At 37.2% G+C, this 13,007-nt stretch overlaps 1 protein-coding gene across 1 annotated transcript in view; it reads right to left on the reverse strand.

The window, feature by feature from the left end:
* The window catches only part of HOOK3 (hook microtubule tethering protein 3), a 101,991-nt gene that overhangs the window by 19,861 nt on the left and 69,123 nt on the right, over positions 1–13,007 (reverse strand). The window contains exons 12-15 of the mRNA XM_065899914.1: positions 11,594–11,704; positions 10,751–10,838; positions 4,090–4,159; positions 342–482 (exon numbers count right to left, since the gene is read on the reverse strand). Of these exons, the coding sequence (XP_065755986.1) occupies positions 342–482; positions 4,090–4,159; positions 10,751–10,838; positions 11,594–11,704 (410 nt within the window). The remainder of the gene's footprint in view (positions 1–341; positions 483–4,089; positions 4,160–10,750; positions 10,839–11,593; positions 11,705–13,007) is intronic.

Here is a 13,007-nt window from a genome sequence, read left to right on the forward strand (position 1 = left end):
GCATGACTATGAAGTAAAATTGTCTCGAAAGACTGTGAATAAATCGTGACTTTTTTTAATCCTCTAGTTTTAATTAGTGATTAAAAAGGGAAAATGGTAGGACTTTGGTATCATTTTGCCAGAAGAGAAGAAAGAGCTAAAGACGGGAATGCTATTACAGAGAGACTGTACTTTTGGGCAAATTTGCCTGTAAGTGGAAAAGTGGAAAAAAGTACTCTTGAAATGAAATGGAATAACACACTTTCACTTTTCAAACCACAGCTCAAACCTTTGTTTAAGGGAATCAAAATCAAGGTAAATAGAGAAAACCGGTGTCCAAGCTGCTGCCACGTGCCTCCTACCTGTTCTCTGTCTCCAGTTCATTCTTGCGTAGGCTGGCATCATCTAGAAGGCTCTGCAATAAGGCGATTTTTTCATTGTCTGAACCCTCTTGGTTAATTTTTAACATCTTATTCTCATGCTGAAGACGAATAAGTTTCTCCCTGAGAGCAGAAGAAAAACGGATTAACGTAGTTATCAAAATCCAGCTATGCACTGTTACAGATTTAATACATAGAACAGAAATGAAAAACAAAGTACCTGGAAAAAATTTAGCTCCTGTTGTAACTGGCTGAGACATTACATTTCAGGTCTTAAGCACTTTCGTTTTAGAATGGACAATCGGAAGATAACAGAATCCCCATGCAGCATGACTTGTAATGAATGAGGTTTTAAAATCCTATTTCCTTTCTGATTTAAGTATTTAAGCTGTGAATGATTTAAGCACTTACGCTGTGAATGCACCTATGGTATTTGTTCTTTGGTTCTCGTCAACAAAACATCATCTCTAATGCTATGCTCTTACATTACCAATAATTTGGTGGCAAGATGTAACATTCAACGAAGAATGCCTTCAAGACATGCAGTCCATCCATTCCTGTAGATACGGTAAACCTGTAGTCTTGTAACAAGACAGATTATCAGAGCCAGGTTACTGGACTGCATTGTTTTGGGCTCTTTGCGTGATGCCAAATGCTTACACTGAGGGAGGCTAAAAGCAACAGCCACACAAAAATTGCCACTGTGAATACTGCAGGGATGATATAATTGAACATTAATTCACATGACGGTATCATTGAAGATATACGTCTTGAAGATAGAATTCGTCCTTTATGTTAGAGAGGGTCATCTCTAGAGGGCCGCATGAAGAAGATATTACTATCCATACCAGATGCTATGAAAAACTGTGCTTCTCATGGAAAAAGAAAAAACAAAAGTGAAATATCAAACACAAAAAAAACATTCTGCTCTTATTTTGTAAACACTGTAAACCTTATAAAGTACTTTAACTTTTTCTATTGAAAAGATGAGAGTCAAATCTGTAACCCAACTCAAGCAGTTACATAGAACTTGATATATTTTGTAAATTGAAAAAAATGACTTCATCATATTTATCAATTACAAAGTAAAACAAGCTCATTGTAGGGTGAAAAAAAGATAAATGAGAAGAAAATACAAACCCTCCATAACCCTGCAGTGCAAAATAATTACTGTTGAAATGCAGCCTTCTAACTTTATGCATACGTACAAACACGCAAACACTTGTAAAAATGAATCTCACAGTACCTGTTACACTGGTATCTGCTATTTACACTTAACTTTTCACAATCTTTTCATAACATTAAATTTTATACTTTAATATTTTAAATGACATGTTAAAGTATATAGACGATCATTATTTAATTCATGCCCAATTATTGGGCATTTAGATTATTACCAATTTTGAACTTTAACATGTTATTAATGATTAGCTTTATAAATATCCTTTTGTGTATATCCTTGGGTATTTCCTCAGAATTAATTCTCAGGCAAGTAATTTTTCTGTCAAAAGATAGGCACATTTTTTAGACAACATACACATTCTGCCAAACTGCTCAAAAGAAAAGTTGTACAACCACAAGAAAAAAATTTTTTTGGTAATTATGTGTGGTGATGTATATTAACTAGGCTTAATACGGTAATCATTTCACAACATACACACATAGCAAATCATTATGTTGTATACCTAAAGTTGTTACACAGTTATATGTCAATTATATCTCACTTGAAAAAGATTGTATCACTTTAATCTTTTACTCCTAGTTTATGAGGTTTCCAATTTCTCCACACCCTTAACATCAGTGAAAATCATCACTTTTAACAGATTTTTGCAAACTGGAAGAGCAAATTTCATTATGCATCAAGAATACTGACCCATTGTCTATGATATACATTGAGAAATTTCATCCTTTGTACTATTTCATTTTCTTGATAGCTCTTCTAGACATATTCTAGACACAGAGAATTTTTTTTTTTTTTTTTTTTTTTTTTGCGGTACGCGGGCCTCTCATTGTTGTGGCCTCTCCCGTTGCAGAGCACAGGCTCCGGATGCGCAGGCTCAGTGGCCATGGCTCATGGGCCCAGCCGCTCCACGGCATGTGGGATCTTCCCGGACTGGGGCACGAACCCTTGTCCCCTGCATCGGCAGGCGGACTCTCAACCACTGCGCCACCAGGGAAGCCCCACAGAGAATATTTTAATTTGTATTGAGTAATACTCAATAAAAACCATTTTATTTGTTGAATTTTTATCATTGTTCTTTTGTCTCAGAACTTAAAAATCTAACTGCATTACCTATAAGCTTCCTTAAAATTTGTTTTTTGGACATAACCATTTATTTATAAATATTCATAAAAATAAGTATTTATTCATTCAACAAACTTTATTGGTCCAATAATAAAGTACCATGTCAGATGGCAGAAAAGTAAAAGGTATACAAGATGCTTCCAGAATTGGTGTTCCATTATACACCTTTTGTCTGTCCTTCTTAAACAAGTGCCAACAACAAAAAACTTTGTCTTCATTATTCAATAAGTATTTCAATGCCTATTGCAACTTTCACAGTTTATAAAACTTTTACACAACCATTATTTTAGTTAATACCTCCAAGGATGTTACGAAGAATCAAGGCTAGTGTCAATTTAAAAAGTGGGCAAATTAGCCCAAACAAGGTAAAAGCAATATTCAGGATTACTCATTCACCTTCTGATGGACAGCTGGTGCCTTCCTATTAATTTTTCATTCTTAAACATAAAGCCAGGCATATATTGAAATAAATGGAATATTTAAAATGCTATGACTAAATACAAATGTAAGGTACTACTGAGGGAAGAGTACTGTAGAGATGAGGAGATGCTTCCTCCTGTCTGTGCGTTCTGTCTTTCCCAGACCATTCCCTGTACTTGAGTAATAAATCTTACAGACTAATTTTTTTTTTTTTTTTTTTTTTTTGCCGTACGCGGGCCTCTCACTGTTGTGGCTCCGGACGCACAGGCTCAGCGGCCATGGCTCACGGGCCCAGCCGCTCCGCAGCATGTGGGATCCTCCCGGACCGGGGCACGAACCCGTGTCCCCTGCCATCGGCAGGCGGACTCTCAACCACTGCGCCACCAGGGAAGCCCGAGACTAATTATTTTGCAGGCTGATGGCTAAGCATAACCTTTGTCTCTGGGCCATGTGGTTTCACTGCTAAATGTCTGCTGAGGATGCCCAAGCACAGATATATTAGTTTACTGAGTGTGTGTGAGACGCTGTCCTCCCAAAGAGAGAAATCAAGTCTCTGTGGGGACAGCTGAAGAAAGCCCCTAACACGCTGAAATCATGGACATCTAACCTCAAGTTCGTGTTGAAAGTTTTATAAAGGACCAGTTCCTTTTCTTTATTGCTAACATGTACTCCTCTGTAATACAGAGGACCAGTTCCTTTTCTTTTTTTTTTTTTTTTTTTTTTTGGCGGTACGCGGTGCTCTCACTGTTGTGGCCCCTCCCGTTGCGGAGCACAGGCTCCGGACGCGCAGGCTCAGTGGCCATGGCTCACGGGCCCAGCCGCTCCGCGGCACGTGGGATCTTCCCAGACCGGGGCACAAACCCGTGTCCCCAGCATCGGCAGGCGGACCCTCAACCACTGCACCACCAGGGAAGCCCAGTTCCTTTTCTTTATCGCTATTACAGAGGAGTACATTTTCTCCAAGAATATTGTGCAGTGTGGCTGTGACCTTCAGCATCTCCTTACCTGATTTCAGGTGTGACGATCTCTGCTGCCAGACTATCTGAAGATTCCTGACTTCCCAGAGGCATTAACCCTGTAAACAAACAATCATGGGTGCAAGGTTAAGAGAGGGCACAGCTACCTCCTTTAGTTCCTATATGAACTCCTACTTTGAGCATTAATTTTAACAGCTAAAATCTTTAATTCAAGTAAAAAACCGTGTCACAGTTGCCTTACACGATTGCCTTACAACATTATTATTATATCATTTTAACACTTTTTAAGGGTACAACTGAGTGGCACTAAGTCCCATGTTGGCGCTAAGGCACTATGTTGTGGAACCATCACTACTATCTATTCCCAAACTCTTTCATCACTCAAAACGTAAATTCTGGAACCATTAAGCAGTAACTCCCCATTACTTTCTCCCTCAGCTCCTCGTAACTTTAATTCCAATTTCTGTCTGGCTAAATGAATTTGCCCATTCTAGACACCTCACACCAATATTTGTCCTTTTGTGTCTGGCTCACTTCACCTAACATAATGTTTTCAATATTCATCTATGTTGCACCATTTATCACAACTTCATCTCTTTATATGGCCAAATAATATCCCATTATACATACATACCACATTTTCTTTATCCACGTATCTGTCTATGGACACATGGGTTGTTCCCACCTTTTGGCTATTGTGAATAATGCTGCTATGAACATTGGTATACCAGGATGTGGTTGAGTCCTTGCTTTGATTCTTTTGTATATACACTTAGGAATGGAATTTCTGGATCATATGGTAACTTTTTAAAGAACCACCGAACTCTTCCGCAGTGGCTGACCCATTTTACGTTCCCACCAGCAAGGCAGGAGGGCTCCGACTTCTCCACACCCTCACCAACACTTGTCACTTTCCTTTCTTTCTTCTTTTTTGATAGTAGCCACCCTAATGGGTGTGAAGTGGTATCTCACTGTGGTTTTGCTTTGCATTTCTCTAATGACTAATGATGTTGAGCACTGTTTCATGTGCTTACTGGCCATTTGTATATCTTCTTTGGAGAAATGTCTGTTCAAGTCCTTTGCTTGTCTGTGAACTGCAAAGGACTTTTGCAGTTTCTTTTTGTTGTTGAATTGTAGAAGTTCTTTATACACTCTTGACATCAATCATCTATCAGATAAATGAGTTGCAGATATTTTCTCCCATCTTGTGGGTTGCCTTTTCACTATGTTGATAAGTGTTCTTTGAAACACAAAAGTTTTAAATTTTGTTGAAGTCCAATTTACCCATTATTTTTGTTGCCTGTGCTTTTGGTATCAATTCCAAGGAATCACTGCCAACTCCAACATCATGATGATTTTCCTCTATGTTTTTTAAAAATTTTATAGCTTTAGCTCTTACATTTAGGTCTCTGATCCATTTTGAGTTCCTTTTTTGTATATGGTGTAAGGGTCCAACTTCATGCTTTTGGATGTGGACATACAGTTTTCCCAGCACAATCTGAAAGACTATCCTTTCCCCCACTAAGTGGTCTTGACACTCTCGTTGAAAATCAATTTATTGCATATGTGAGGGTTTATTTCTAGGCTCTCTATTCTACTCCATTGGTCTATATATCTGTCCTTATACCTATACATACTGTTTTGATTACTCTAACTTTATACTAAGTTTTGAAATCAGGAAGTATGAGTGCTCAAGCTATTTTTTTTTTCTTTTTCAAGATTGTTTTGGCTATTCGGGATCCCTTGAGTTTCCATATAAATTTTAGTCTGGGTTTTTCTATTTCTGCAAAAAATGCTGTTGGTATTTTGATAAGGACTGCACTGAATCTGTAGGGTTTTTTTAATATAAATTTATTTATGTTATTTATTTTTGGCTGCATTGGGTCTTCATTGCTGCGCTCGGGCCTTCTCTAGTTGCGGTGAGCGGGGGCTACTCTTGGTTGCGGTGCGTGGGCTTCTCATTTCGGTAGCTTTTCTTGTTGCAGAGCATGGGCTCTAGACGCACAGGCTTCAGTAGTTGTGGCTCACAGGCTCTAGAGCGCAGGCTCAGTAGTTGTGGCTCACAGGCTTACTTGCTCCGCGGAACATGGGATCTTCCCAGACCAGGGCTCGAACCCGTGTCCCCTGCATTGGCAGGCGGATTCTTAACCACTGTGCCACCAGGGAAGCCGCCTGTAGATTGTTTTTGGTAGTACTGTCATCTTAACAATATTAAGCCTTAAATGAACATGCGATATCTTCCCATTTAGGTTTTCTTTAATTTCTTTCAGCAGTGCTTTGTAGTTTTCAAGGTACAAGTGTCTCCCTGGTTAGATTTATTCCCAAGTATTTTATTCTTTTTAATCCTATTGTAAATGGAATTGTTTTCTTAATTTACTTTTCATATTGTTCATTGTTAGTGTATAGAAACGTAACTCATTTTGGTGGGTTGATTTTATATCCTGTAAATTTGCTGAATTCATTTTATTAGTTCTCAGAGCTTTTTGTGTGTGTGTGTGTGTGTGTGTGTGTGTGTAATTTTTAAAGGGTTTCAACAGATAAGATCACGTCATCTGCAAACAGAGATGATTTTAGTACTTCCTTTCCAATTTAGATTTTTTTTTTCTTTGTCTAATTGCTCTGGCTAGAAGATCCTATACTACATTGAACAGAAGTATAGAAGTGCTGGTCGCAGGCATCATTGTCTTATTCCTGATCTTAGAGGAAAAGCTTTCGGTCTTTCACCACTGTGTATGAAGTTAGCTGTGGGTTTTTCATATGGCCTTTATCAAGTTGTAGAAATTTCCTTTCTAGTTCTCCTCCTAGTTTATTGAGTTTTTTATGATGAAAGGTGTTGGATTTTGTCAGTTGCCTTTTCTGCATCAGTTGAGATGATCATGTGGTTTTTGCCCCTTCATTCTATTAATGTGGTATATACTACACTGATCTCTATGTCTTTCCATATGTGAGTTTCACGCTGTTCAATTACAGTCGTTTTATAGTAACTTTTGAAATCAGAATGTGTAAGTTCTCCAACTTTTTATTTTTTAAGATTATTGTTTTGGTTATATAGTGGCTCCTTCGTTTTTTTATATAAAGTGTAGAATCAGCTTGTCAATTTCTACAAAAAAGTCTGCTGAGAATTTGATTGGGATTGCATTGAATCTTTAGACCAATATGAAGAGAACTGTAGTTTTAACTACAGTGCTTTTTCCAACATCTGAATGTGGAATGTCTTTACGTTTATTTAGATCTTTAATTTATCTTAGTAATGATTCATAGTTTTCAGCGTAGAAATCTTGCATTTCTTTGTTAAACCTATCTCTAAGCAGTTTATTCTTTATCATACTATTATAATTTCATTTTCAGATTGTATACTAGTAGTACATAGAAATATAATTGGAATTTTATACTGATCTTGTATATTGAGACCTTGCTGAACTCATTTATCAGATCTATGATTTTTTACATCCTCTTTTCCTTTCTGGATGCCCTTTATTTCTTTTTCTTGCCTGACTGTACTGGCTAGAACCTCCATGTTGAATAGAAGTGGCAAGACTGAACAGCCTTGCCTTGTTCTTGATCTTAGGGAAAAGCATTTAGTCTTTCATCATTAAGTATGAGGTCAGCTGTAGGGTTTTCATAGATGTCCTTTACTAGGCTGTAGAAGTTTCCTTCTATTCCTAGATTGCTAAGAGTGTTTATCATGACATTTACAAAACAGAAACAGACTCACAGACTTAGAGAATGAACTTATGGTTAACAAAGGGGAGAGTGGGGGGCGGTGATAAATTAGGAGTTTGGGATTGGCAGATGCAAGCTACTGTGTATAAAACAGATAAACAACAAGGTCCTGCTGTATAGCACAGGGAAGTACATTCAATATCTTGTAATAAACCATAATGGAAAAGAATACAAAAGAGAATGTACATAAATGTATAAATGAATCACTTTGCTGTCCACCAGAAACTAACACAACATTGTAAATTAACCATACTTCAATTAAAAAAAATTTTTGAAAAAAGAATGTTTATCATGAATGGTGCCACCTACTTTTTCAACTTAATGATATAACATACGCAGCCCTCCACGGCAGGCATATATAAGATATACTTCATTCTTTTTAATGGCTCTAAAGTATACAGTTGAATGAGAATGCCATTCCTGTACTGCTGAACTTTTATGTTGGTTCTAAGTTTCACTATTATAAATGATGTTTTAGTTCATAGGGTAAATTTTCAGAGCAAAAGTGCTAGCTCAAGGATATATACATGAGGGACTTCCCTGGTGGCACAGTGGTTAAGACTCTGTGCTCCCAATGCAGGGGGCCCGCGTTTGATCCCTGGCCAAGGAATTAGATCCCACATGCATGCCACAACTAAGAATTTGCATGCCACAATTAAGGAGCCTGCCTGCTGCCACTAAGACCTGGTGCAACCAAATAAATAAATATTAAAAGAAAAAAAGGATATATACATGAATAAGGTTTAAAGGTAATAAAGAAACATGTGAACGCTTACATAAGATGGCCTCCCTTTTCTTGATGATACAGGACCTAAGAATTAAAGCATTAAGGTTCAAGGCTAGATTCTCAAAATTTTGGGAAAACTCATGTAGAATTGACTAGAGATACATGAAAGGACTACCAAGCAGCAACAAGAATCCAATTATGATCAGAAATAGTTTGTCTTTTGGTGAGGACAGTCAAGAAAGATGTATAATTTTCTCAAAAGCAAAAATAAACAAGTGGGGGCTTCCCTGGTGGCGCAGTGGTTGAGAATCTGCCTGCTAATGCAGGGGACACGGGTTCGAGCCCTGGTCTGGGAGGATCCCACATGCCGTGGAGCAGCTAGGCCCGTGAGCCACAACTACTGAGCTTGCGTGTCTGGACCCTGTGCTCCTCAACAAGAGAGGCCGCGATAGTGAGAGGCCCGCGCACCGCGATGAAGAGTGGCCCCCACTTGCCACAACTAGAGAAAGCCCTCGCACAGAAACGAAGACCCAACACAGCAAAAATAAATAAATTAAAAAAAAAAAAAAATAGTTCAACCCAATTTAAAATAAAATAAAATAAAATAAAATAAACAAGTGGAACTACATCAAACTAAAAAGCTTCTGCACAGCACAGGAAACCATGAAAAAAATGAAAAGGCAACTTACCAAATGGAAGAAAATATTTGCAAGTCAGTTATCTGATCAGGGGTTAATATCCAAAATATATAAAGAACTCATATATCTCAACAGCAAAAATACCCAAACAATCCAATTAAAAAATGGGCAAAGGATCTGAATAGACATTTTCCCAAAGAAGACATAAAAATAGCCAACAGGTACATGAAAAAGGCTCAATATCACTAATCACCAGGGAAACACAAATCAAAACCACAATGAGCTATCACCTCACACTTGTTAGAACAGCTATTATTAAAGAGACCAGAAATAACAAGTGTTGGTGGGTATGTGGAGAAAAGGGAGCCCTTGCGCCCAGCTGATGAGAACGTAAATCAGTGCAGCCGCTGTGGAGAAGAGAGCTGGGGTGTGGGGCTGGGCTAAATGGGTGAAGGGGGTCAAAAGGTCCGAACTTCCAGGTATAAAATAAATAAGTCACGTGGATGTAATGTATAGCATGGTGTACATAATAATACAGTATTGTATATTTGAAAGTCACTAAGAGAGTAGATCTTAAAAGTTATCACAAGAAAAAAATGTTTTTCAACTATGTATGGGGACAGATGTTAGCTAACTAGACTTACTATAGTGATCATTTTGCAATACATACAAATATCGAATCATATTGTACATGTGAAACTAAGAGTATAATATTATATGTCAATTACACCTCAGTAAACAAAAAAGAAAAGGAAAAAACCAGAAAGATACATAATTTTTTTTTAGCTGGCCTTGGTAATCTGGAGTACAGAAAAAAACTAATTAGGGCTTGAAATAAGTCAAGAGGATAAGGAAAGACAGTGGTGATGAGAACACAGCTGAAATGGCTGGTATGCAGGCTGGGTGAGCTGGAAAAGGTGGTGATCAGTAGACCATCAGCAGAGACTACAGAGGGGGCTGAAGGTGGATGGAGCAGATGAGCAGGTTTGGTAGAAGGAGTGAGATGGGGAAAAGGAGGCTGTAGTCAGAGGAAAAGAAGAATTCTAGTCTCAGGTAACTGAAAAGCCAAGGGTTGGTAGTCGGAGTGGGAGTGAACAGAGGGTGAGGCTCTGTAAGTCAGAAACCAGGTCCTGCATCCCTCGAGTGGTAGAAGCTAAACCCTCACCTAAGTGCTGCTCCTTTCCTGTGAGAAGGAGAAGGTTTCTACTTTGGATGTTAAATCCCTTAGTGAATTGATACCCACCTCACATCTCAGCCGAGAAAACTCACTGATGTATAAAGTCTGATACACTTCTAAAGAGGTCACTAAAAACTTTTCAGACGTATTATTAACAGAGATGATTTAACAACTGTTTACGCTTTTGATTTAATAAAACCCAAACATTTAAATTTAATTAAAATTAAAAAGTAGGCAAGTAAATCCAGTCCCGTAACTACAGTCATAAAATCTGGGTAACAGTTCAAAATCTGTATCAATCTCATGGCCTCTTTACCAAATTCAAGTTCTCGTCTTTGGCGCAATCATCTTAAAATGAATCTAGTATTTTTCCTGATACTATCAGAAATAAGTAACCTTCCTTGGGCTACTGAAATGTTGTTACCTTGGGTTGTGAGTTGCCCTTCCTGAGCCTGAACACAACGAAGCTCTTCGATGGTTTCCTTCAGAGAATCCCTTTCTGTTCTTAACCTCTGGAGGGACATTAAGAATGAGGAAAGTTAGCTTCAACCTTTATGAGTTTACTCATCAGTGGTCTTTGCCTTACCTAACAGAATGATAAATAGTGGTGAACATGGACATGTTACACCTTTTGACCTTCTACAGAAAGATCACAGAAGGAAACGATTACATGATTCTTTTCCCGTTTAACAATATTGAGTATCTACTACATGCAAGGCAGGATCCTATCCAGTTAATCATAAGAAACAAAACCACCCACTCCGTGTTTAACAATGAGTACCTTATTATGTAAATAACTTTCTTTTCATGAAACATAAAAGATCAAACAACGTAAGTCACGACAAAGTAAAAGTATTTTAAAAAGCTTCAAAATATGCTGAAATATTCATAAATCACGTATATTCATAAATCACGACAAAGTCAAAATATTTTAAAAAGCTTCAAAATATCCTGAACAATAACAAAAAGAATTGTGTCTTCATACAGAAAACAGAAAAGCTACATAAATTTCTAGAAAGTCACAAGCAAGATGAAGGAAAAGAAGCAACAGTGATAGAAAAGTTAAATATATAAAAAAGAAATCAGAATAGCAATCTTTTATTTTAGATCTAGTTCTGAAACACAAATGTAAATCTTCTATAATTTAAAAAAAAATCTCAAATTTATAAATAGAAGAAGAAATTAATGTAGGCAAAAACATGAATTAAATATCATTTTCTTAATCTCAGCACTGCTCAAAACCAAAATACCTAATATATATACTCACATCCTTTTCTTTTTGAAGACTGTCAACTTTTTCTTTTAGCCGCTTATATTCAAAATCTAATTTATCTGCTTTCTTCGATTCTTCAGATAATCTATTTTGCAGTTCTACTACCTGTATAGAAAGGTACCATTAATTTTTATAATTTGAAACATTAGAAATTATTATTATTTTCTTCTACAGATCTATGAAAATTCTCTCCCCCAAAAATACTCAAAAAAATACACATGATACAGGAGCCTAACCCAATGGAGAGAACCAGGTACAAAAATCTGCCCAGATACTATGGGTTCTAAAATCAGATCATCCAGAGGAACAAACGTTCAAAACTATGAAAACCTACAGGACTTCCACTTCCTGTAACACAGGAAACTGCAGTCTGGAAACCCTTTTAGCATGAAGCAAAAGAAATGCTAGGGGAAAAGAATACAACTGCCTCGCTAGGCTTATAACAAAGTAAAGGAAATCCTCAGGGGTTAAAAGTGGAGCAGGAAGTTTGTGAGGATGCTATGGGTAGTGTGAGATGCCACCTGGCAATACCAGGAACCCAGGCCTTTAAAACTATCGGGAGACAGGCTGCTGTTAAACTACCTTGGACTCTAATAAAAGGTGGTGAGTCAGTAAACAGGTAGGTTAGGGAAAAAAATCCATCAGCTGGCAAAATCAATAAGGAAACTTGCCCATCTTAAAGTGAGTGTTCTGGGCTTTAAAAAGTGTAACTTGAAAATGTGTAACCACAGCCTGCAAATGCATGGATTTATGCTTGAATTTTTACCACATGCCTTGTCTGGCAAATCCTAAGCCAAGCAATTAATTTAAAGTCGTCCTGATTGGTAATGCTGTGGAAAATCTGGCATAAGAAAAACATACATTGTCTGGAGGAACACAACCTCAACCAGGTCCCCAGTATTCCCATAGGTAAAGATGAGCCAAATGACAGAGCAAAATCTAAAATTACGAAAGTCTTAAAGAAATAATACACTACGAACAACAGTCAGCAGAAAAACATTAACAGCACTAACAACAATAAAATAGTAGAATAAGACCTCTAAGGATTTCAAATTGGAGTTACCAGACATAAAAAGGATTTCAAATTGGAGTTACCAGACATAAAATACTAGGTTTAATACATAAAGAAATCTAAATTATAAAAGGAATAAAAGACCACCAAATATGATCAAGCAGGTTTGAAAGAGCACCCAAAGAGAAACTGCAGAAAGAAAAATATTATACTGAAAAATAAAATATATTAAGCTCCAGATCAGAAACAGAGAATTAGTGTATTACACAATTTCACTACAATTATTGTAAGTGCAGATTTCTTTTTTATTTATTCTGTTAGTAATTCACTGTTAATACTAAATCTGATGCCCTTCATCAATTCTGAAAAATATTCAGCCATTCTTTCCTTCAAATA

This window comes from Phocoena phocoena, chromosome 21 (assembly GCF_963924675.1).
Source record: "Phocoena phocoena chromosome 21, mPhoPho1.1, whole genome shotgun sequence".
Lineage (NCBI taxonomy): Eukaryota > Metazoa > Chordata > Mammalia > Artiodactyla > Phocoenidae > Phocoena > Phocoena phocoena.